Raw genomic sequence first — 27,245 nt, 5'->3', positions numbered from 1 at the left:
ACAGAAAGAGGCAGAGACAAAGAAGACAAATTTAAGGAGGGAGGGAATAAATTAAGAGTTTGGGATAAACACACACACGCACACACCCTACTATTTATAAAATGGATAAATAACAAGGTTCTACTGTATAGCACAAGGAATTATATTCAACATCGTAAGTGTGTGTGTATTCAGTTGTTCAGTCATACCGGACTCTGTGACCCCAGAAAAATGATTCTCAATCCTAATCATTGTTTGCTCTAATCCTCTCAGGTAATCCTTTCTCTGGTTTCAGATAGTTCCTTCACACGCATGTACTTAATCATGCTAAGTCGCTCAGTCCTGTCGACTCTTTACAACCCCGTGGACTGCAGCCCACCAGGCTCCTCTGTCCATGGGATTCTCCAGGCGAGAATACTGGAGTGGGTTGCCATGCCCTTCTCCAGGGGGTCTTCCCGACCCAGGGATCGAACCTGCATCTTCTGCATAGGCAGGAGGACCCTTTACCATTGTACCACCTGGGAAACCCTCAGCATCATATAATAACCTATAATAGGAAAAATTCTGAAAAGACTATATATATATATATATACACACACACACACACACACATGTGTTTATATTTGAATCACTCCACTGTATACCAGAAATTAACCTAACAGTGTAAATCAACTATACTTCAATTAAAAAAAAAAAAAACATGAATCTGCTAGACTTGGGGAAAATAAAGTGTAGCTTGCTACATGGCCTTTCCTGTACTTCAATAAAAGTAAACAACATGAACCCACCTTACACCAGGAGCTTCATTACAACACTCCCCCTAGTGTCACGGGAGCAGCTCTGCGTTGTGACTGAGAACAGAGCTTTTTATCTTCAACACAAAGCATGTCCTTGGCTGGAAACCAGCACATCTGAGCTACCCAAGGTGTATGTGCTGACTGCCATGAGCCAGCTCCCCAAGTGGCTAGCCTTGCTGGCTTGTTGGTCCTGAGCAACAGGTCAGTCCAGAAGAATCCCAGAGGAAACTCACTCTCCTATGAAAACCAGGATGCAAGGTAGAGATAGCTGGGGTCTGAGAAATGAAGAAAGGCTCATCGCCAGAAAGCCCACATTTGTCCATATGAAATCATGATGATAAGGAATTCACATTCACATCACAAGAGTGACTTTGTATACTCTTTGTCTGTTTTGCCTTCAGTTTTGATTTATTTCGGGTCACAGGAATTCTGACTGTCCAATTTACTGTAGATGGACATCTTGAGGACGATATTTCATAAAACTAAATATGCAAAGGAGTCAACATAGTGTCTAACAGCACAAACTCAAGTGATATTAATATAGCGTCTTGTTTTAAAATATGCTAACTGAATACGGATTTGAATTTTGTCTCATCTAGTGGAAAATTTTATATTTTTACCACTAGTTGAGGATTTTTTCCTCACTATGGTTCTCTTTTCTTAGTCCTTGATTTACTTTTATTTGAACAATTAAAAAATTTAAAACTAAAGTGCTTATTTCATTATTTTGGTTTTGTTTTGCTTTTTAATTTTTAATGTCCAACTCTGTGACTCCATGGACCATAGCTCACCAACCTCCCTCGTCCATGGGATTCTCCTGGCAAGAATACTTGAGTGGGTTGCCATTTCCTTCTCCAGGGGATCTTCCCAATCCAGGGATCGAACCCACGTCTCCTGCATGGCAAAGAACCTCTAGGTAAAGCACCGCTAGCACCATCTGGGAAGGCCCATATGCTTATTTACACTGCTATGCGGGTTTCAGGTGTACAGCGAAGTGATTCAGTTATACATATACATATTTCCATTATTTCTAGGTTATTGAGTAGTCTCCTGGGCTTATATAGTCTTATGTAGAACATAACAGTAACACCAAAGGAAAACAGAGGAACATATGATTTTAATGATCTCACCCATAGGAGGAGGAAGGGCTGGTAGTGGCCTGAGCACTTGCTTGGCCCAATGATGTTCATGTGTTTATATGACACACTTGATGTTCCTCCTTGCACAAAGTTACTCACCAGCCTCAGTGTGTTGAGAGACTCATACGCATGGACATGAGGTGAAGCTTCAGCTCCATCCTCATGGGAAGGAGCTACATTTCCCTAATTCGTCTACTGGAACTGTGATGCCAAATAAAAATCTTCTAGTCTAAGATTAAAAGTTTCACTCAAGGTGGGAGTAAACCTACTTTCATGAAAAGAAAAAGAAATCATTTTCTGAAATAAAACGGTGGCTAAAACAAATCCCTAATCTCTCAGATTCTAGGTGATTGGAAGCCTGTGCAGTTTTGAGTGGTTTCCTCCTCAAATCTTGAAGTTGTCTTTAATACACTTGTGATGACATTTAAATAATGTTGCTAGCTTTTCAGGCTGAGAACATGGATTCTGTACCTACTGGGCTTCCCAGGTGGTACACAGGTAAAGAAGCGCTTGCCAATGTAGGAGACACAAGAGATGTGGGTTCGCTACCTGGGTCGGGAAGATCCCTTGGAGTAGGAAATGGCAACCCACTTCAGTATTCTTGCCTGGGAAATCCCATAGACAGAGGAGCCCGGCGGCTATAGCCCATGGGCCCACAGAGTTGGACACGACTCAGCGAATGATCACGCACCTCTGTTGAGTGGTCTCAGGCCATCTGAATTTAGGTCAGAAAATCCAGGGGATGGATGGAGTGCGGCAGAAAGTGACTGGCTAACTGGAGGTGGGACACTGATGATCCATTTTACACCCCTGTCTTTACTGCTTGGCCCATAATTCTGGATGATATAATGCAAATCTAGAAGCTGCCACCACAGTGGCATTTCATTTTTGGGTTACAAGAAAGCACTTGGGTGAAATCATAGGAATCCTTGTGACATGCACAAGTGAAACGGGTGTAGACCACTCTTTCTCATCAGGTGCTATTTCTAGCCTGAAGGGGATTAAGCTGGGAGCTGCCTAGCAGAATCACAAAGCCTGGAGTAGGACCCATCGAGAAAAGTTGGCCTGTATCTAACAACAGATTCAGATCTGAAGGGACATGTCAAACAAAGATGGGTGTGGCAGCCGGTAGGCCAAGGAGGTGAGTGAGGCCAAGGGAGATGGACAGGGAAACTAGAGGCCAGTGCTGGGGAAGAATCTAGCTCTGATAGAGATCTGAGGTGTGTTTGCAAAAGGGTGTGGCATGGAGGCGGTGTGGGAATTTGGAGCTGAATCATGAAGGAGAGGTAAGGGGAGAAGAGGCTGACGAGGGAGGGGCTAGAAGCAGTTCAGGCTGGAGAACCAGAGCTTCACCATAAATAAGAAAGCAGAACATGAGAGCACAGCGAGAGATATGGACTCTGAAGGAGATACTCATGGGACTGGAAATACAAGGGGCAGCTTCCTGTAAAATGTGCCAAATATTCAGTTGTACACAAGGGATATAAAGAAGAGAGCTGAAAAAAGGTCTGGTGGAAAGTGGCACACCAAGGGCAGGTCTGAGGACAGGGAGGAGAGAGCCAAGGGAGGCCAAGGCCTTGACAAGGAGATAAGAGTACATGGACAAACGAGGGCATAAAAAGAAAGGCCATCCCTTCTCCTTAAAACTTGTTGAGTAATTACTGTGAAATACAAAAGGCACAGAGGGATGTACATAACAATCATTCTAAATTTTAAAATTCTATGAATTAAAACTCTATATATAGTATGAATGTATACATTTTTATATATTCTAAATACACAGAATAGTACATTTAAAAATGATAAAAACAGGGAATTTCACATTAGGAAATTTTTTTTAACCATATTTAAAAAAAAAACACCACTACCATACGCACATACATTCTATACACATATATACAAGTACTTATACGCATGTATTTTTATTCATTTCCTTAAAATTTGAGGTTCTGGCTGCAAATACCCAGTGTCCAACTAAAAGTTTATCTGTCAAATGCCTACCCTCAAACTGATCTAAATCCCTAAGAAATAGAAAATACATAATCCCTCAATAACCAACTAATTCCTCTACCCTCAAATGCATGCCAGCAGGGAAGAAAACACTCATAAACACACAGGCAGTGCCAGTGCAACCTGGCGGAAATCCCTGGTGCTGGCATGGCCCTAGACAGTCTTCCTGGTCTGTTTTGATCTCCCCTGATTCCAGCCCCGCTGTGATCAAGAGCATGGCTTCACACAAGGAACAGGAAAGACCTTTAAACAAAAATAAACACCATCCTCTCTTGGTGTCAAGGCTGCACCTCACGGTGTTTGTGAGGTTGGAGGAAGGAGGCGAAGGGATGTGGAGACAGTATTCAACCCTCACTCCTGATGTAACAATGTTCAGACAGACTTTCCGTGCCATGCATCCTTTACAAAAGCGACTGAGATTTTATTAAATCACTAACAGCTCCCAATTCTAATGGAGAAAGATGGCTAAATGTCTGGCTTTAATTAGGGGAGGGCTTTTTTCCTGGTGCCCTGGGAGCTTCTAACTGCTGGGTTTAAACCACTTGGAAAGGACACCACCCCTGGAGTTTGACAAAGTTACCTGAGTTACAAGACAATTCCTGAAAGTCAATTCAGGAAATGCCCTCTGAAGTGAAACAGACAGAAGAAAGAGCTAACTTAGATCCCCAGCCTCCCTTGTCCCAGCACTTTACTCTGGGACATTTCATTTTGTTCTCACAGCAACTGGGTGAAGTTGATGTCAATATCAGACACTATTTTATAGATAAGGAAGCTGAGACTTGAAGAACTGCCCATGTTTACATCCACGGTAAGGCACTGCCAAGATTTAAACTCAGTTCTAATGTGCTCCAAGTCTTACCCCTTTAACTATAATGTTATGTCTTTCATCAAGTGTCCATTTCGTCATGGGGCAAGTCCCTCACCTTCTCTAAGATCTCGTTTGCCCATTTAAAAAGCAGAACTGAGCTCACACATCCCACAGAAATGGATTAGATATACTTGAAATAATGCATGGCAGAGAAATCTGTTAGCTTATAAAGTGTTAAATATAGATTCCTTTTTTCATCTGCTATAGCATTTCCCTGGGTGCTTACAGATATAGAGACATTATACTGTAAACTCTAAAGATAAACTATCAAAAGCAATAATAGAACAGAAAAAGTCCAAGAGAAGATGGGTTGTGGTGGGGATTTCTAACAGCTTCTTAAAAGGACAGGATACTGTGACCATCCTTAAGGGGTGAAAAGAAATGATGCAGTATATTAAATATATTAATTCTTACATGATAAACTTCCTTTGAGCAATTAGGCCACTGCCCCTTATTCTATATTTAAAAAAACTGTAATTTTGAATTAATCAACAGCTTCCTCTGTAACGTGAACAACTGTTGCCTGCTCTTGAATTAGAAGCTACTCCGGTGACAGACATACAGAATTTTTTGTAAAGAACAGTGGTTGCATCTCTCAATTTTTGACAGGTTGGCACAGACTCCAGTCCAAAGAGCAGCTTGACTCTTGCTTTAACTAATGAACAGGTCATCAGAAAGCCACAGACTCAGGGAGCTGTCTAGCTTCACGGTGTCTCTGAGGCCGGGTGTTTCTTTTTCTTTTGAGCTGTTCCTCTTTCCATTTGGGGTTTTGAGATGATTTCTACTTCCCCCACGAAAGCAGTCATGCATTGCGCTCCTACACTATTTCTGATTCGTCAATCAGCTCAGCTGTCTTTCTTCCGTAACACAAGACAGAGGCGGGACTGGAGCAGGAAATGAGATGCCATCAATCCTGCACCCAGTACATTCTGGGTGGAATAGAGTCTGAGGTGATACATAGAAACTTTTGTACAAAGAAGCAAAGGCAGCCAGGTGTTTCTTTTATCAGGCTGTTTTATCCAAAAGTATTTTATCACTTCCTTTTTTCCTGTAGGGCAGTCTCATACCTCCCTATGGAGCTATCAAGCATCAAAAGGGTTAGTTATGGGGGAGGGGGGAAAGAAAGGAATTAAAAGCGTTTCAAAAAAACTATTACTTAAATAAAACTTAAAAAAGAAAAGCATTACTTAGTCCATAAAGGTTCACCAACACTGATTATGCAAGAAATCTGGTGGAAGGTGGGTGGGGGAAGCTTAAATTCTGTTACTACTTGCAATGGTGACCTCAGATACTTGCAATGGTGACCTCAGATTTCTACACTGTTACAAGATTGTAAATGGTCTTCTATGATCTAAAATGGACTCGCCAGCATGAGGGACAGAACTATTAGGGAGAGAGTCTCTTTTCATAAACTGTCATGAAGCGATAAAAGGCTGAACTGCACAAGAAGCAATTATGCAGCTCAAATCTAATTTCTGTGTTATAGAGTATGTGGGCAAAGGAGACAAGAGTCCTATCAAATATTGAGGCAACACTGTTATCAAATTAATCTGCTTTTCACAGAAGAGCAGACGTTTTAACAGCATCATCTTCACAATGAATGGGAATTTAGAACAAAAATTGTTAATACTGGTGGGAAGGAAAAGTGTTTATCTTAGGGTTAGTGCATGTCGAAGACAGCGTAACTCACAAAATACTGCTTCTATTTATTGACCTTTTTTTCACCTTGGATGGTTTTCTTGAAAGAGCCAGTCTGTGAAATCATTAAAATCTGCCATTGCCACTCAGTGTGGTTCTCGATCAGAGTTGGGAGATGGTCTATTTCCTGACAATTGTTTGTTTCCTTATATGTAAAATAAGGGGAAAGCAGGGAAGTAAGGACTAAAGAAGTTAACAAGTACAAAGTGCCCATAGGCCTGGCACACGACAAGCCCTCCTCAGCCGTTGAATTATCATCATACTCTTGATGATTTAACTCTAGACTCAAGACCAATAGAATTTGTGAGGAATGAAGGGATGGGAGAAGCCACTAGTTAAGACTGAGGACTCCAGCAATCAAGGACTACCTAAGAGGACAAGTCCAACAGCCAGAGCTGGAGCCAGCAGATTCAGGATGGAGATGATGGGTAGCAACAAAGATGAATGGAGAAGACTGAGATCCTGGGGAGTTCAGATATGCTGACTGATGCTCACTAGGAAGCTGTTTTTTAAATAATTACTAGACAATCCAGCAACTCCTTTTCAGCATATACACCCAAAAGAACTGGAAGCACAGTTTGACATGCATGTCCACAGCAGCAAGCAACATTGTTTACAACAGCCAAGAGGTGGAAGAAACCCAACTGGCCACTGACAGACACAAGGGCATAAACACACAATGGGCTGTTGTTCAGCCGTTAAGGAAGGAAGTTCTGACATACGCAATAACATGGATAAACCATGAGGACATTATGCTAAGTAAGGGCTATAGACTGAATGTTTCTGTCCTCCCAAAATTGGTATGTTGCAGCCTAATTCTCAGTGGGATGGTGTATTAAGATGTGAGGCCTTTGGGAGTGATTGGGTTGATGTTACTAGAAGGTTAGGCCCTGGAGTGATTAGGGCATATGGGTGCACCCCTCATGCAAGGGATTAGTGCTCTTATAAAAGACAAGATCCCTCCCCACTTTCACCACATGAGGATACAGTGAGGAGACTGCCATCTAAGAAACAACAAGAAGACCCTCGCCAGATATCCAGTCTGCTTATGCCTTGATCTCAGACATCCCAGCTTCCAAAAGTTATCAGTGATAAATCTCTGCTGTTTACATGTCCACCCAATACTATGATATTCCTCATAGCAGCCTGAAAGGACTGAGACAGTGAATAAGCCAGTCAAAAAAGGGACATATTCTATGGCTTCACTGGCATGAGACAGCCAGGAATAAAGGGGAAGGAAAAATGAAATGTTAGTGTTTGAAGGGTACAGAGTTTTACAAGATGAAAAGACCTATAGAGAGAGATGGTGGCTGTACAACAATGTGAAGCTACTTAACACTAGTGAACTGTTCATCTAAAAATGGAAAAGGTGGCCAGTTTTATGTTATATGTGTTTTACTACAATTCAAAAATTAAAATATATATATATATTAGACATATTTAATAGCTCAAGAAAACCATGATGCAAAGGGGCTTTAACAGAAACAGACAAAGAAAATACTGCCCATTATTTCCCAAGCATTATGAGACCGGAATTTCATGGGGTTGCAAAGAGTTGGACACAACTGAGCGTGTGAACTAAACCGAACTGATGAAAGCCGAAGAATTGATGCTTTTGAACTGTAGTGCTGGAGAAGATTCTTGAGAGTCCCTTGAACTGCAAGGAGATCAAACCAGTCCATCCTAAAGGAAATCAATCCTGAATATTCACTGGAAGGACTGATGCCAAAGCTGAAGCTCCAATACTTTGGGTACCTGATGCAAAGAGCCAAGTCATTGGAAAAGATCCTGATGCTGGGAAAGAGTGAAGGCAGAAGGAGAAGTGGGGGACAGAGGATAAGATGATTGGATGGCATCACTGACTCAATGGACATGAGTTTGAGCAAGCTCCAGGAGATGGTGAAGGACAGGGAAGCCTGGCGTGCTGCAGTCCATGGGGTTGCAAAGAGTTGGACATGACTGAGCGACTGAACAACAATGAAGTTGCTCAAAAGTCTTGTTCCTGTGCCAACCCTGTTGAACCCTATACTCCCAAGCCCCTCTGCACTGAGTGTAGAACATAGGCTAGGGGCCAAAGAGTTGGGGTCCCAAGGACCTGGACCTTACAGATGGTTCAGCCTCTTTAACCTTTTGTTAATCCTTATCTGCAGAGCTGTCATGACAACCTGTGCGAAGCTCTTAGCACTGGCCTGGCATATCATCATCATTGTGCTGGATCTTACCTGCACATCATACAGGAACTGGAAACGACTTTCTTTGCTTGCAGCTTCTCTCACAGCCCAAGCCAGGTCCACTGACCCTTTCCCACCAATCGACCAGTGATAGCAGGGGACTGCATTAAAGGCGCCGGCCCGCTTCGCAAGCTCACACACCAAGTCAATCTCTGCGCGGGTGTCGGTCCTGGTGATGAAAATGTTTGTGGTTTTGCATCTGTATTCATTTAGCGATGTTTTCAAAGAAAGACTAACTGCTTATACAGAACTTTGCTCCCAAACACTGAATATATTCTAAACATCAAAAGTGGTTACATTGTGCTTAAATAAATCAGATCTTAAGCAAAGCATGGGGGGAAAATCCTCTCCAACTATTGTTTCAAATATTTCAAGTTGTTAAAGGTTTTATTGAGAAAATTCCATAGCATATCCCTTTGATCATCCATTGTCTTTCAGTAAGAAATGCTGGTCAGAATTAATAATAAAAGCAAAAGAAATGGTAACTTACTCTACAGATTTCATTTCCCTGCTAATATTTGAGAACACATCTGCTAAAGTAAAACCAATCCAAAGAAAACCAAACAAACAAATAGAATGAGTAGAGTATTTCTCTATACTTTAGATGAAGCACAGAAAAGCCCAAACATCCTCAAAACACAAATGCACTTCACAGGGTGGCCCAGTGATACGCCCACATTTAAAGTAGGACACTTGACTTACTTGAAGACATTCAGAGCCACGACAACAGGGACCCCGAAGAGCTGAGCGATCTGAATTTGCTTCTCCAGGTTACAGCAGCCGTCTGCCACCAGCTGGAGGTTCTGTAAGAAAACCAGACCGCTGCATAGTATCACCTCCCATTAAACCTGCCAAATGACAACAGCAGGCCCACTCTGCCAAGTTTTGTTCCATCTATGCTCACTTTAGCTACCCTGGTGGCTAAGTCAGTAAAGAAATCTGTCTGCAATGCAGGAGACCTGGGTTTGATCCCTGGGTTGGGAAGATCCCCTGGAGGAGGGCATGGCAACCCACTCCAGTATTCCTGCCTGTAGAATCCTCATGGACAGAGGAGCCTAGTGGGCAGCAGACCATGGGGTCGCAAAGAGTCAGATATGACTGAGCAACTAAGCACAGCACATGCTTACTTTATTGTCCTGGAAGCTATGCAAGAAAGCCTAAGTCTTTTTTTTTCCCCCAAGAAAAGATGGCTGCAGAAGGAGGAGGCTCATTTTCCAAATAAAGTCTAAAATTATTCTAGATCCAATGGCATATTTGGGTCTCCAGCCAGGCAGCTATTTCTGCTGCTGACTGGCAGCCAACACATCAGCAACATGCCCACGCTCTGTGGGCTGGTGGACAAGAAGGCATAAGGTCCCCGGAGGGTGACAGCCTTGTCCAGCTACTCTCTGCTCAAAAAATGGTGCCACCTGTAGGAGCTAAGAAGTACTGCTGCCAGTCAATCAAAATCTGCAAGTCATCAAAAGAATACATGGGTATAAGCTTCATATAGGCTTCCTTGATGGCTCAGATGGTAAAGAATCCGCTTGCAATGCGGGAGACCTGCGTTCAATCCCTGGGTTGAGAAGATCCCCTCGAGGAGGGTATGGCAACCCACTCCAGTGTTTTTGCCGGGAGAATCCCTGGGGACAGAGGAGCCTGGTGGGTTACAGACCACAGGGTTGCAAAGAGTCGTGCCCGACTAAGCGACTAAATCCACAAGCTTCATACACCTTTATGTGCTGGAGACCATGAAGCCTGCTCTGATGACTGCCCAGACAGAAAGCCTACACCCATCTTTTCTTAAGATTGGAGAGTTAACTGAATGGATTTTTATCCCTTCCTCCACCCATTAGATTATTAAAGAAGCACTTTTCTAAGAGGCCACTGGCAGAGAACCAGTTTCCTGACTGAGACTCAGCTGCTAGCCAATGGTTAACTGGATTTGAATAATTCTTCACTCTTACCTCTTCTGTATATTCCTTTTTAAGAGGGACCCCAGCAGTTACCTGAGATAAGAAAAGATAAAAATTAAGAATAGTCTTGTCACACTGTTAACTCTGATTAAAGATCTGAAAGAAAAACAAATCATGGTCCCTTTCTGGAAAGGTTCACTTGAAAAGCACATTTTGTGCTTTAAACCAATCATTGGTGGCTCTGGAGGAACATAAAGTCTTTTGGGTGCTTTTAAAAAGATCACTGAAGCCTGAGCTCCACCCTGACCAATTAAACCAGGATTTCTGGGAGTGGGACCCATAGTCAGCAACAGTTAAAAAACTCCTCAGGCAATTCTAATTTCATACTGTTGCCCATTATCCTAGCAAAAAAGGGAACCCACAATACGATTTATACAGAGTTCATCATCATTCTAAATAAATTCTAAACCATTTTAAAACAATTGCCATTAGTTTTTCCCTTTTGAGCCTAGTTTCTCACAGAAACCAATGGGGTTGGCAGCTTAAAGATAAGGAAACTGAAGTTGAGAGAAGGCAGGTGTCTTGCCCACGGTTACACAACAAATGAGAGGCAGAACAGGAGCATGAATTGTTATAACTGGCTTCTGAAACCCCAATTTAGTGACTTTTCACTGTTCTACATTTTTTTTTCTTTTTTTTGGGGGGGGGTGGGGTTCTATACCCTGCAACTGGTTTCAGTGAGAAACCCTAGCCATTTTAACTCACCAAGGATGTGGCGATCTACTCTCCTCTCTGCAAAGAGGTCTTGAGGATATCAGAAATCCTTTGAAAAGTTACCTCTACGACAAAATTTTTTTTTTTTTAGTTGTGAAGGAACATGATTATTCCAGGTATTTCTATGAGGGTGTTTTTGAATGACACAGTGTAGGTAGGACACATCCAAGCAGTTGAAGGCCTGCTAGAACAAAAAGAAGCTATGCAAAATTCTCTAGCAGACTGGGACTGGAATATTGGCTTTTCTGAGTCTCCAGCAGTTGCCCACTCTGTAGATTTTTGGACTTGTCAGCCTCCATAATTGGGTGTTAATAATTCCTTATGATAACTCTTTTTAATATAAATACACATCTTATTGGTTGTGGAGAACTCTCGTTATGACACCATGTTTAAAAAACTAATTATGAAAGAAATACTTGGATCCAAAAATGTTCGTTCTTTTACTGTATCAAGAATGATCAGCATTTTGGAAGATGAGATATGACAGGGGCTAAAATGGGCAAATTCAAGGGTCATAGGATTTTCCACTGTACAAATTATGAGAGAAAAACAAGCTGAATAAACATAAGAGGCAGCTGTGGTTATCTGTGTAATGATATCAAAAGGAGGTAGAAATGATAAAGGATCAAAAACATTAGTAACAGAGTTGATTCAAGTACAAAGGAATGAGGTGGATAACAGAGAATACAGGATTAAGAAGAGTAAAGTTCATTTATTATTCAATTACTGAAAACATTTCCTTGATACAGACTATGCCAGGCATGAGGAATACACAAATTAACAAGACACAGTCCTTAATTTCAAGGAATTCAGAGTTAAAGCGGGAGACAGACCTATAGACATTCATAAAATAATATAAAGTAGAAGCACTACAGAAGAGGAAAGCTAAACTTCATTTGGCTTCCTGATCCTCCCCTTTATCATTTTCCAACTGTATCTGTGTCTATTATTCTCTGAGTCCTGTTACAATCATCACTAGCGTGGAACCATGACATTAAGTAGAAGTGGACGAGGTACCAAGGATTAAGGTGAGCAGAAAATGCAATCATTGTAAAACAGAGCACACACATTAAGATGAACTGAAATAGGATTATAAATCATGTAGTGAATTTTTATAGGACAAAGACGAGACTGGAGTGTGGAATTAAAGTCAAGAGACCTTGATTTCATGTTTGATTAGTCCCCTAAATAGATTACTAAGCAAGACCTGGAATCGTACTGTAGCTCTGTAATTTTATCTGAACCAGACTAGACAGTGTCTAAGCCCTTTGAGTATTAAAGCCCTTTGATTTTATAATTTTTAGGTTGTAAAACAGGGAGGGGGAATTTCAAATTTATTTCTGGTATCAATGAATGGATTAAGGATTCAAAAAAGTTTCCCCTTTATTCATATTCAGCTCGGTCTGCTAGACAAAAAGTGGAGGATCTGGATCTCAGCCATAGACTTCAGATCTGGTGATAGTGCTCACATCCCCTAAACCCTCATCTGTAAAATGGTATAAAATAACATCTGCCCCTCCTAGGACAAAGAATTGCTAAGACAATTAAATACTACATATTATGGTGTTTCATCATGGCAAACTTATTTCTTTATGCTATGTAACTGATTATTGTGTGATGTTTGTATACAGAGCATGCCAGTTAAGAAATCAGATTTGGCAGTTTGTGTTGTATATCAAGATTTAAGTGATAAAGAAATGCCAAATCATTTTATTTCAAAAATGATGAATGAGCACAAGATTTCTCATTCTCCCTTTGGAAATAGCTAAAAAACAAAACAAAACAAAAAAAAACACAAAAGACAAATTTCCCTTTCAGTTGTGTGTGAATTCTACATGTGAGACTTTTGATAAAGTCTTTTAAAATGTTAAAACAGAATTTGAGATTTCTAAGCAAAGCTCTCTCAGAAATAAGCCAGTGTTCTAACAGAGTTAGTTATAAAGTGAAATCATAATAAACAGAAACAGGAGGAAAATGGTGCTAGATGAAATCTGATGAGATGTAGCATCAGTGAACCAAAAAATGATCCATACAAACACTGAACTACCCACCCACAAAAGCCATCACTCTTACCCTTCTGTTCTTCATTCAGGAAACAGAGCCTCTATCCTCCCATTACCATGGGGTTATAAAATGTTGACACAAGCTTCAGTTTAGCCTCTTAGAGGTTACATTATGCTCCTTTCCAAAATACTGCTTAGAAATAACTTTGTGGGTGTTACTAATTACTTGATCTTACTGAACTCTAAGTGCCCTGAAATGGTGATTTGTGAAAAAGGAGACATTTTAGAAAACCGTAGTGATGAAGCAGGTTTGAGTGTTTTGAAGATTCAATTAGGCTTCATTCTGTTTTATTAGAAAAGAAGATGGAACTTACGCTTGGTCCACCTCCGTGCATCTTCAGAGCCCTCACGGTCGCCACCAGAACCACAACGTTGGGCACCAAACCAGAAGCTCTGCACTTGATGTTGAAGAATTTCTCCATGCCAATATCAGCACCAAAGCCAGCTTCAGTCACTGTGGAGAATTGAGTTGGAAACCTGCTATGATCTTCTAAAACAACGGTAAGTTTTGACCATTATTGGTGTGGTTCAAATTCAAAGGATGACAAATTCCTCTCCATGTTCAAGGCTACTATACACCACGGTATCCTGTTCATGCTACTGCTAAGTTGCTTCAGTCGTGTCCGACTCTGTGCCACCCCATAGACGGCAGCCGACCAGGCTCCCCTGTCCCTGGGATTCTCCAAGCAAAAACACTGGAGTGGGCTGCCATTTCTTTCTCCAATGTATGAAAGTGAAAAGTGAAAGTGAAGTCGCTCAGTCGTGTCCGACTCTTGGCGACCCCATGGACTGCAGCCTATCAGGCTCCTCTGTCCATGGGATTTTCCAGGCAAGAGTACTGGAGTGGGGTGCCATTGCCTTACACAAAGGTAAAAAGATGTTCCCCTCGTTTTAGAAAATGTTCTGTTTCTTTATGTTCCTTATGTTTACAATGTTCAGAATTGTAAAAATATGACTCTTGACTCGGTTTCACACCACTGCTCCTTAAGGATTCACTGCCCTGGCCAAGATTTTTCTTCCAGGGTAGAATGTTAAGGCAAAGCTTTTCTTAACCCAGATGGGATTTTCAAGTTTTTAATCAGGTTCCAAATAGTCAATCAGTGTCAAACACCGCTAGCATGATTACCATAGAAAATCTTTTCTTACTCTTTATAAGATACACACAGAATCACTTATATTAATGCCATTTCTATTAGGGGACAAAGTTGATATTAGTTGAGTGGCTTAAGGTTGATCATCAGGCTCGATAAGATAGCAAAGTTTATTTCATAACCACAGAAGACAGTCATCTGTAACCATTCTTTCCCTGCCCCCAGACTGCTAGAAATGTTACTGAGGCAGTTATGGCTATACCAGGGAGGCTATCCCAACACTGCCTTCCAAGAGGATAACCCCTGACTCTGGGTCAGCAGCAGCATCTTCATACACAGAGCAGAGAGCTGGACCAGACACACGAGCAGCCCCTGGGGGCTTAGAAACGCAGACTCATGGGTTCTACCCCAGAACTACTGAACCAGAACCAGCATTCTGACAAGATCCCCTGGTGAGATGAATGCTCATTAAAATTTGAGACGCACACTGCTCTAGGAAAGAAATACTATCAATGTAAGTAGAAGGTAAATATTTATGGAATATGTACTACCTACTCACAGTACAACCAAAGCCATAATTTATGGCAGAGATAGGAATAGACAGTAAAAGAATTTACTAAGATAAAATAAAAACTATTTAACCTGTGAACAAATGAGGATATTTGTGCCCAGCATTCACTGAATACACATATTTTCAAAAAATAAAAATAAAACACCAATTATTTCAGATCCTTTTTTTTCCAGACTCTTTCTGACCTTTCTTTAGTCAACCAGTTATCCTAATTCTTTATGGTTTCCTTTTAGTGCCTCATATGACTATATAATTTTTTAGAATAGGTAGAATTTTATAGCTTGCTCTTTTAAAGTTATTACAGTTTTCTCACTGTACTACAAACTTTCAAAATTTATGATTATAAGTGGCAGCTTATAATTTTGTTAAGTTGATGTACCAAGATTTGCAAAATTCTTCTGCCTGTTATTCGATGTTTGAGTTGTTTCCAATATAAAGAATGCTGCAAAGTATCTGTGCATATGAGTTTAACTTGTTTCAAATTATATTCTTGGAATAAATTCCCAAGGGTAAGAGTATGGTGCCAGAGGATATAAATTTTTTTTATGACTGTTGATATGCTTTTGACATATTGAAAAATATTCCTTTGAAAGTATTCAATTTGGAATGAACATAGCTACAAGTCATTTTCTTCCCCTTTACTATACTTCCTTTGAACAAGAGACATAGCAGGACAATTTGAAGAAATAAAATACATTCCTTTTAATACAGAATTTAGGACAATTTTGGTGATTTGATCATTGTAGCTGACCCTCAGCATTCACGGGGGATTAGTTCCAGCAGCCCCTGCGAACACCATAATCTGAGGATGCTTTTATAAAGCTCTTTATATAAAATGGAGTGGTACATTGAATGTAGTCAGCCTTCCGTATCTGCAGATGCAAAGGGCTGATTGTAGTTAAAGGTCAAAACCAGAGGAGATTGTTGACAGCAAAAATCCCTGTCTCAGTGGTACCCCTGGTGTAGGGATTCAAGTAACCAAAGTTTTACAGGTTTTATTTTTAAATGCTAAGGTATTTTAAAAACTGGTTAATGTCATCCTATTGTCAGAAGTAGACTATTATTCACCTAACATGGTTTGATCAAATGATCTCTAAGGTCTTTCCAGTTGGCTGCACGTTTCCACATGAAGCTCCCCTATTAAGACTATAAACTCCATTAGGATAGGGACCATGTCTGTAGGAGAGGTTAACACTGCAAGGCACATGTGTGCGTGCCAAGTTGTTTCAGTTGTGTCTGACTCTTTGCGACCCTATGGCCTGTAGCTTGCCAGGCTCTTCTGTCCATGGGATTCTCCAGGCAAGAATACTGGAGTGGATTGCCATGCTCTCCAAGTAGGCACCTCTGATCATCTCAGGAAGAGGAAGCTGCTCTCTGCCCCTCCTAGCCTTCTGGTTTGCTGCCACACAGACCCACACCTATTTCTGCATGTAGCATCCTAATTAGCCTGAGTGGAGGAAGGGATCATATCTTAATCATCTTTGTATCACTAGTAACCAAGCTAACACTCAGTGCAAAAAAAAAAGAAAAAGAAGAATAATTAACAAAGAAAAGAAGAAGCTATCAGAGAAAGAGCCAGTGGTGATCTAACGTAAATGCTATCATTCAGTGGAAATGGTAGATAGACACATACGGAGGTATGGGGAATCGTAACAAATAGAACTTTGGCTCGGGAAGGAAACAGGATGCCACGGTAAAGTTTCAGGACTGTGGCTTCTAAATGCAAAGGAAATATGGAGGCAAAGAATGTGAACAAAACCCAAACAAGGAGGAAGTGCCAGATTCTCATCTGCTGAAAACGTCTGAAATACTGTGCTTTTGTTTTCAAATATCAGACTTCTATAAGAAAATGGAAGGTATGCTGGTGGGTAATTCTAAAATTAGGGACCACTTCATAAGGTGTCATCAACGAGAGCTAACTTGGATGTTTCACTGTGCCGTGCTGTATATCTGTGTCTTCGGCCCTTGGGAAGGGGGCACGTTATCTGGCTGTGAGTGGGGGCAAGTTCCTTTTCCTAGCCAATTCCTGGGACTTGTCAACATCGAAAACCTGTAAGTAACATTTTCTTAGTGATCTGAAGAAAACGTTAGTGATCTGAAATAAGCCATGTACTCCCTTCCTGTAAAAGTCCTCTCTATAATTTTAAAAACAGATACAGGTGAAGGAATTATTGTGGAGTGTAGCTCAGACTTGGTCTTCAGTCATGAAGCAAATACATTTACTATGATTTAGCATTCCTGAAAAGCACACAGTGTAGACTTCTGAAAGCTGCATGTTTTAAAAAGGTTTGCGAGAAATTGCCCATGTCACAAGAATTATTTGTCTTGGCAATCCCTTTTCTTTGGGGGGGCAGAGTGGGGAGGAGTTTACAGCTATTCAACTTACAGCATGAATGGAAACAGGAAACATTGATACTCTGATTGTGTGAGCACAGAAGCTAGTAGATAGCCATTTTGTAGCCTGGTTTGATTCGAACTTTGAAACCCATAATCTTCTCAGAAAGGAACAGTCGGTGGGTCTGCTTTGGGAAAGGACTCACTATTTGGACAAACACTGTTAGTAACCTCACAGGAAACCGAGCTCTGCACAAAAGCCAATACTGGACAACCAGGTCTCTCTGTTCTTATCTGCTAGGACACTGTGAGTCACATGGTATAAACGGAATAGAAAAAACAGCAACAAAAAAGCCACTATTGGCAGGCACGCTTGCTATCGATGAAATTATTCAGTGAGGCAGAGAGATGATGCTTATATGTAACTTATTTTATCACATCCCTACTTGCTCTGTACATAGAAGTTGCAGGGACAATTAGGACTCACATTTTATAGTAATCACTGATCTGCTATCTTTAAAAAACAAAACACAAAAACCCTGCTATGATCATGACATCATAGGTAGGTCCTATAAGCTATGAAAAGTGAAACTTGCTCAGTCGTGTCCGACTCTTTGCGACCCCACGGACTATACAGGCCATGGAATTCTCCAGGCCAGAATACTGGAGAGGGCACAGTTTTCCTTCTCCAGGGGATCTTCCCAATCCAGGGATCGAACCCAGGTCTCCCGCATTGCAGGCAGATTCTTTACCAGCTGAGCCACCAGGGAAGCTCTGTCTAAGCTATGGTCTCATAAAAATTCTAGGTCTATAAGGGTCTGTTAGGGATCACACACACTGACCTCCTTGGGGCTCCTATATGCCAGGTAAGCTCTTTTCTTGAGATAACAACGCAGAAGATACGATGGTATCTGAGGTCACTCTGATGCGTGGGGCAGAGTTTGCCTTTCTGTATTATGTGCTCTCTGCCATTCTGCACAAATACACTCGACTAAACATACACACCCCAGAACTTAGAAACAATCTTTGTTTCTTCTCATTCAATAATTAATGAACTTCTATCACCCTGCCAGGCATCTAAACATTTATCAACATGCCCTTGTCTTCACTTAGTGAGGAAACAGGGCTGTCTGCGCATATTCAACATGACAAAGATGAGGACGATTCATTCATTACCTAATGGCAAAGGAGAATCTTTCTGATCTTTCTTTTCATTCTTTTTTTCCTGTTTGAATTCCCTTTGGTACTTTTAAAATGTTTAATCATTTACGAGCATGTAGGTAAATTTGAATCAACTCTCCTCTATGTTTAATTCTGGATGACCTCATGGGTTAGTACGATCACTGAACCCATTTCTGTCAAATCACAATCTTAAGTGTGGTTCAGTGCTTCTCAACTGGGAACATTTCACAGTATCTGAAATCATTTTTGGTTACTCTAACTGGCATCGAGTAAGTGGGAGCCAGAGATGCTGCGAATGCAGAGGACAGACACTCACCCCTTTGAAAAAAAACAAAAATACAAAAAACCAACCACCCAGAATTATTCACCCCAAATGCCCAGAGGTAGACATTCTGCTCTACTTCAAGCATAACAAAGGAGCCTTGTACTTTCTAGACACTCTTTCTGAGAACGTTACAAATGTGTTTGCTGTGATAAAACAAAAGCTTGTACAAGATTATGCTAACAATAACCTTATATACCATAAGGCGTGGAAATATGAATAAAAAGCCCACTAAGCAAAGTCTGATGTTCTGTGTCAATGATGTCTTTACTACAACACAACAGTTCCTGGTGATGAAAAGTAGTGTCTCAATGATGACGGACGCACCAACTTCATAAGAAAGCAGGGAATACAGAACAACACAGGTGATGGCCATGATCCGTCTTACTACTAAGAAGAAATATATATGGTGGGGAAAAGCTGTTCAGAGACTGGGGCTCGAGAGAGGCACAGGTGTTCCTATTTACTGACACGTCTGTGGGCCCGCCAATGCATTAGACATCCTCTATCTCATTCCACTTTTCATCACCTTTATCCACTGCTTATATGAAGTGAAAGATTTAAATAGTGTTTTTCCAAAGTCACACGGTAAGGCAATAGAGCTTGGATGGAAAACTATGGTCCATCTGACTGCAGGCTATGCCCCACCCCATCCTGCCTTGTCCGTGTATAACTGATTCTGCAGCATTTCTCTAACTCAGCTGCTTAGCAAGTTGTGCAACAAGATGAAAATCTCAACACCTTGTACTTCAGTAATAATCTGATATCTAAGACGTAGCTCTAGATTCTTCTCCCGAAGTCCAGACTTGTTTTCTAATTGCAATGTGGTCCCGCATGATAAAAGAAAGCAAGTCACCTACAGTCTCTTCCATTATGGTATTTCCTCCCTTTCTCCTCTTGCCCTCTTTCCTTCCATCCTCTTTCTCTCTCTTTATGCAGAAAGTTATTTTCTGTCTTAGGGCAGTTCATTTAGGGATAGGGAATCACGTCCTCTCAGCCTACAGTGCTGAGTCCTGGGCAGCGAGCAGCAGGCAGTGTTACTGGTGAAAAACAAAGACGCCCCAGAGAGTAAGCTGCAAGGACCAGCTCCATCTGGGCTTGGTACCTAACACCCAGTTGAAATGGGCCACAGGCAGAGAATACTCACTCTGCAGGCTGGCCTCTTGAGAACCTAATGGAAATGATGAGTCAGGTCCCAAGACTTGTCTTCCCAGCCTCATTCAGCCAGGCGTCTACCCTCCAGCACTGGCTGGGGAAATGAGTAACCACAATTCTCTAGCTGGGGTTTTCTTTTCCAAACTGTACACCACGGTGGGAGAAAAAAAGCAGCAAACATTTTAGATCTGAAATTCTCCTTTCTGCTTTTACTCTGAGGAAAACCCTCCTTGCACTCAGATAAAGAGTTAAAATCGAGGCACCAAAAGTTGTCCCTGAGTTTCTGGCTTTTTGATATGCTCGAATGTTATCACCATCATAGCAAAATTGAATTTCCACCTTGCTGTGTCACTAAGGGCTCTTTATTCTGCGTGTGCTCAGAAGATTAGAATTTTCAGATTTCGCAGCCACTTTATAATGGTAATAATTTTTCTCTCCATGATACATGCAACTGACATGTATATCAAATATACAACACAGTGAGTCCCCATTACTCTGGGACATGAACTTGAATTTATGGACTGTTAGAGGTCCCTCAGAAAACCTAGCCTTTGCAATGAGTTTAGCTCAAAACAGGTTGAGATAAGAAATACATCGGCACAGCACAGATTTTGCTAACTTAATCCTAAAAAGAATTTCTTCTAAAACAGAGGGAGAAATCAAACTGTAACTTTCATTCACTCGGCACTTAACTTTCTCATAACAGATCAGAAAACAAACAAAACCTTTGCACAGGAAGAAGTAAGGTATATGCCGGATTAGGCTTCATTCTGAAGCACTGTGGGCTCTAATTCCTGAACAAAGCTAAAGGAAATGGAAACTGGACTCTTCAAATTGCCCTTTTCGGCCATGTGCAAGCAGGTCTATTCAGCCGCAGCTGAATAGGAAAAGTGGAGGTCAGAGTCACAAAAGCACGTAAATTCTGAATTGGAGCTCAAGGCAGCCTGGCCCTCGAGGATTTTAATTACTTTTTCAATGATTAGAAGGAGACTAAGTGAACCAGGATGAATCAGTAAATGACAGAGAAAGCTCTGTATTATGACTACAGCTGGGGGAAAAAAAGGAGGAACTTGCTTAGAACTTATTAAACATAAAGGATCCAACTCATGTTAAGTCTTTGAAATTTTACAAAAAATTAAATCACTTCTGCCTTCTTGGATTTGTCTTTGCTCTTGGGTTTTTTAAATGTCTTAGAGTCAAATTTCCGTCAGCTGTACAGATTCAACCAGGCACATATTATTTACAGGGGAAAAAAAAAGCTAAAGAGGTGGGGGCGGGGAGAATCCAAGATTGTGCGTGTGCTCAGTCGCTTCAGTCGTGTCTGACTCTGCAACCCCCAAGGACTGCAGCCCGCCAGGCTCCTCTATCCATGGGAGTCTCCAGACAAGAATACTGGAGTGGGTTGCCATGTCCTCCTCCAAGGGATGGATCTTCCCTACCCAGGGATCAAACCCGCATCTCCTGCATTGCAGGCAGATTCTTTTACCCACTGAGCCACCTAGGGAGTCCAATATTAATATTAACTTGTGCTTTTTTCTTTCTTACCTTTTGGTGATGGCAGCACTTACACATGAGAAGTCTGGTAGTTGTATGGAATGCATGAGAAGGTTACAGGCGATTTATCAGGGAAAAGGGAAAGAGAAGACATGGAAAGTACAGAAAGGACATGAAGTGAAGTCACTCAGTCGTGTCCGACTCTTTGCGACCCCATGGACTGTAGTGTACCATGCTCCTCTGTCCATGGGATTTTCCAGGCAAGAGTACTGGAGTGGGTTGCCATTTCCTTCTCCAGGGGATCTTCCTGACCCAGGGTTCAAACCCACGTCTCCCACATTGTAGGCAGACGCTTTACCATCTGAGCCACCAGGGAAGTCCTAGAAAGGATATAGGTCCCCATGAATAATCTACTTCAAAAATAAAAACTCTGAAAATACCAGTAATGCCACTTAGATGTACTCTGTTATCTGGACCCAGAATTTCCTTCCTCCAGAAAATTAATTAAGCACAGACTCTGGTTCAATTATTTGAACTCATCATTATCGTTAATCATCCTGTTTTGTGAAATGATTCTGACCAAAGTGTAATTTGATTTTGGGAAAAAAAAATTTAGATGAAAATTAAATTATACATGCTATATTTTTACCTCCCTTATAAAAATCCAACTGAATTAAATTTATAAATTCATTATTGAAATAGATGTCATCTTCTTGTAGGGATCAGGAGTGTTTGTACAAGGTCACTGTTTTGACCAGAGTTTTAACCCTTCTGTTTTTAGCAAACTGTGGTATCCCAAAGTTCTGGACTTCTGGATGATTGCTTGGGGCAGAGGTGTTCTCTTGCAGCTCTTGAGAAATGGACACTAGGAAACTGACTTGAAACAAATTCTAAAAGTCTGTGCCAACACCATGCTTTCATCTAAAATAATGAGAAGATGAAATAGAACATTTTGCATCAAGCAGTTTATGAAAATCAACCCAAGGAGGAAAAAAACTATAAATGGCAAAAGGTAAATATACTTTGTCTTGAGGGTTCCATGGAAAAAAGAACACCCCCAAACCTCTATTGGCTTCTTCTGCAAGTGCAAGAAACCCAGCAAGAGAAACCAAGATTCCTGAGCTTGAAAACAAATTAAATCTACCAACATTCCTATTATAACAATTTTTATTATAGAAAAAGAAACGAAGACAGAAGGAAAACATTTCAGGAAGATTCTACAATGTATTCAACTAAATAAAACCAGGTTGGGCAGGAATTTGTGAACTGAGGGTAGAAATCCATTAGTGTTTTACATAATCAAATTATTGGGTTGCAAACAGAACTTTTTCTAAAAACAAAGAAATAGGATAGGAAATACTAGAAATGTTAGGATACACTACATAGGATAAGAGGAAGTAGTCTTAATTCATAAGACATTGATTCCTTTTTTGCACACGTGTGTGCATGTGTGCACATGCATTTTGTATATAAAATATACTTTATGCTCTGGCTTTCAGTCAAAAAACATCCAACAGCCCCTGGTCCAGACTCTACTTCGTACATTTCTTATTTAGGAAGGGAGACTGATTGGCTGGTTCTACAGTCCTGTCTAGGCCTACTGGTTTCTCCCAAGATCACTGTGATGATTTTCCAGGCCTGGTCCCACTCTAATCAGCACTGGAACAAACAGAACAGGCAGCTCAAAAGAATGACAACGTGGACCTCAGTGTAATCAGCCATTATCATTATGTTCAGAGGCACATATTCGATGTCACTCTCACTGATCCAGGGCCGTGTAGGGAGCAAAGGTCTTTTTGGATGTGTGGAGGCAGGAACAGTCTCTCTCCATGGTCTTTCTTACAGTGTTTCCTTAGTGTGTCTGCTCTGGTCACTAGTGCTAGTTAAGCTCCCCTTGCCTGTCCAGTGAGATCTTGAAAGGACTCGATACAACTGAGCAAACGAGGGCACACTGAAAAAGCCAGCATTCCTTTCTGTGTCTAAAAAACTCAAACTGAAGCTAACTGCCCCGAAAAGGAGAGCTGAGCATATTTTTCCTTTGCTTATTTTAAAAATAATCTTTTGTGTACAAAGTGAAAGTGACAGTATGAAATATGTATGATTAGAAACATATTATTGATATATTGTTGGAATATTTGATGTGAAGGAGAAACGTATCTGGTGTTTTAACCATTTCACTGTAATTTACATTCTTGGATCTCTCTGTACTGTTGACAGAGAACATGCCCTTGAGAGGTCCAAGTAAACCCAGTTTATAAAAGAAAGGTAACAAAGTGTTAAGCGTAATACTCCTGTTCTCACCTCTCACCTCTACCCTGTCCACACAGCAGGAGCTGAAAGTAATGTCTGGTGTCATTTTTACTTTGTATAAACAAAAAAGTCATTTTGCCATCTCTCTCTCTCATTCTTGGTATGTTCCAAGTATGGCCTCATATCTAGAAGTGGGTCCAACTTGGGTAAAGTACCAATAATAAAAATATGATTATTTGTATTACACAGGAAAATACTAATCTTTGATACACTTAAGAATGAAAGTGAGCCAGTTGGTTTGGCTGATTCAGAAGATAATTCTAAGTATGTTTGTGTAGAGAAGTGAAAGGTCTCATTTCTCTAAACCACGGCTGGCCACCAGGCAGATGTTGGAGAGAAAGAGAGAGAGAGACAGATGGTTACATGGATGACTCGGCATTTACTCGATTCCAAGTCTAGGAAAACCTCTTGAACTATGTCATGCTGACCTCACCTTTCCATTTAAAGGAGCCCACACAGAACCAGAAAATGTCTTAGCTCCACTTGCAGCTAGGTATGGCTACGAGACCAAGGTTGTTTAGTGAGATGTAAACAGAATTGCTATGTGACTTCTAGGAAGATCCTTACCAGGATATGGTGATATGCCTTTCATTCTTCTGGTTGGCTGGGATACAGATGTGATGGCTGGGGCCTGTGCAACCATACTGGGCTACTAGGCACTCCCTAATGATTGAGTAGATGACATACCAGTCCAAAACTGCCTACCCTGGATTTCTCTTAAATGGCAGAGAAATAGACATATTTGTTTTGGGTCACTTTTCTTCACTATTGCTGCTATGTGTGGGTGAACCAAGGGCTTCCCTGATGGCTCCTGACAATGCAGGAGACACAGGAAATGCAGGTTAGGTTCCTGGGTCAGGAAGATCCCTTGGAGAAGGAAATAACAAACCACTCCAGTATTCCTGCCTGACAAATCTCAGTGACAGAGGATCCTGGTGGGTTCTAGTCCCTGGGATTGCAAAGAGTTGGACACAACTGAGCAACTGACGTATGCATACAAACAACAACAAAAAAATACGTGGGTGAACCTAATCCTAGCTAATTCTTTTGTGAAAATAAAGCCTACTTAGAAATGTGATAGCGTTTTTCTTTCTATCATTTCAGTTTGCACATAATTTGAACATTAGGCAGTGTTTTCTTTCTTTGCACAATAGTAACTCTGGGACTAAAGTCAAGGTTACATTTCTAATTTAGAAAAGATGTGAGATTTGCTCAGAGTTTCTTGATGAAAAAGCTACAATTTGGGAAGCTAAGAGTGGCCATAACTCTTTGATAGTTACCCCAAAGCTATACCGCTTAAGGTAAGTGAGAGAGGGTCTAACGGAAAGTTCCAGACACAGATTTAAATCAAGACAGCAGAAACCAGTATGTCAGTTTGCAGTATAAAAGGACATACATGTAGGTCTCCTGTTCATCTGACTCTAAATTCTATCTCCTCTGTGTATGTACTAAACAAAGAAATGTTTTTTAGAAGGAAAACAAAGCACTACTGTTTTTATAGTTGCTTTAAACACTTTTAGAATTTATCACTAAATTACAGCTTGATCCTAAAAAATATAAACAATCTAGTCAACCAAAACATTCATACAATTTTATAAAACAAACAAAAAAGAACTAAACAAGATTCGGGCCAGGTAGGGTGGAGGGCAATCAAAATAATGTACTTCTATCACTGGTGTCTAAAATTGAAAATATCTGCATGCATACACACTTGAATACACGAAAATTAAAAAATCCTACCTCATTTGTGAGGAAGGAGTTTTTAGCGGATGAATAAGACAGCCTCACGCTTCTGGACAGCAGGCTACAATGGGCCATTTCTCTTTGTTCAGTCCGTAGAGAGGAAGTTTTGCCAGGGTTCAGGCTGCCTGATCACTCAGGTCAGCTATTGCCCACATCTCTGCCATTCCCGTTACCAAGAGAAACGAAGAGCAGGGATGTCTCTAAATAACCATCAGTCCTGCTGGAAAGTAAGGTAAAACCCCAGACCCACTATAAAGAAGGTTGAGCGTCGAAGAATTGAAACTTTTGAACTGTGGCGTTGGAGAAGCCCCCTTGAGAGAACCTTGGATTGCAAGGAGAACAAACCTGTCAGTCTTAAAGGAAATCAATCCTGAATATTCATTGGAAGGACTGATGCTGAAGCTGAAGCTCCAATACTTTGGCCACCTGATTCAAAGAGCCGACTCATTAGAAAAGACTCTGATGCTGGGAAAGATTGAAGGCAGGAGAAGGGGATGACAGAGGATGAGATGGTTGGATGGCATCACTGACTCAATGTACATGAGTTTGAGCAAGCTTTGGGAGTTGGTGACGGACAGGGAAGTCTGGCATGCTGCAGTCCATGGCATGACAAAGAGTCGGACACGACTGAGCGACTGAACAACCACATCCAGATTTAGCTCTAAATAAAGACTTGATCATATACTAATGAGAACTGCCCATCCTCTAGCCTAAGCCTCTCCTAAATTCTAACCTGTATTTCCTCATCCACACTCTTCACTCCCAATGCATAAATAACAAACTAACATTTTGCCACAACGGCTTATTTTCCTTTTACAAAGAAGTAACAGAGCACGGATAGAGTTGAAGGCTATCTTAATGCACGGGTAACCAGTTCGGCTCATTCCCGTCTTCTCATAGTCAGCATTTCTTATTAACTTGGCACTTATCTGGGTCATGTTTTCATTCTCTTACACATGTCTAAAGGCATAAACAAAATATAGTGGTGTTTGTATGTTTTTTAAAATATGCTAGACTGTGACAATTCTACTACCAACTTTTTCACTCACCATTGTTATTTCTGAGATCTTACCTTCTGTGAAAAATACCCAGAATTAATGCTGCTGGTTGCATGGTACCCATATTTACAGCTGGTGACGAGTCCTTTCCTGGGGTGGGAGCCCCATTAAATAAGGCTTCAACCTCTCATCCTTACTTACTTTCTTCAGGAAGGTATACTGACTTATCTGATGGGAAGGGGTGGTGGAAAAGGAACCCCATCTTCAAATGGAATTCTTGTAACAATAATTCTACAAAATCATTCCGGAAGTTCTCACGGATCAGAAACTATATGCTTTTCTCCATATTTAAGGATGTTGAAAATATACTTCCAACCTGTTTTGTCTGCCTTATCTTGGAGCTACCTGAACTATGGTGATTCCTTGAATACATACCCTCCTTTCTCCCCTCTGTCTTGTTTTACTGGATTATATCTCAATTCTTCTTCGAACCAACTCCCAAACGCCATCTTCTCAGGGGGTCTTAAGGACAGGGAACCACTATTTAAGAATTGTGCATTTATTTCCACCAGTATTGAAAGTGTAACATTT

At 41.0% G+C, this 27,245-nt stretch overlaps 1 protein-coding gene across 1 annotated transcript in view; it reads right to left on the bottom strand.

The window, feature by feature from the left end:
- Window positions 1-27,245, bottom strand: part of MTHFD1L (methylenetetrahydrofolate dehydrogenase (NADP+ dependent) 1 like) — a 177,148-nt gene that overhangs the window by 58,116 nt on the left and 91,787 nt on the right. Inside the window, exons 21-24 of the mRNA XM_040238682.1 lie at window positions 13,769-13,908; window positions 10,669-10,710; window positions 9,425-9,525; window positions 8,714-8,891 (exon numbers count right to left, since the gene is read on the bottom strand). Coding sequence (XP_040094616.1) covers window positions 8,714-8,891; window positions 9,425-9,525; window positions 10,669-10,710; window positions 13,769-13,908 — 461 coding nt within the window. The remainder of the gene's footprint in view (window positions 1-8,713; window positions 8,892-9,424; window positions 9,526-10,668; window positions 10,711-13,768; window positions 13,909-27,245) is intronic.

This window comes from Oryx dammah, unplaced genomic scaffold (assembly GCF_014754425.2).
Source record: "Oryx dammah isolate SB20612 unplaced genomic scaffold, SCBI_Odam_1.1 HiC_scaffold_4, whole genome shotgun sequence".
Classification (NCBI taxonomy): Eukaryota; Metazoa; Chordata; class Mammalia; order Artiodactyla; family Bovidae; genus Oryx; species Oryx dammah.
Note: the sequence above shows the minus strand (reverse complement) of the source record. Positions and strands in the feature narration are given on the sequence as shown.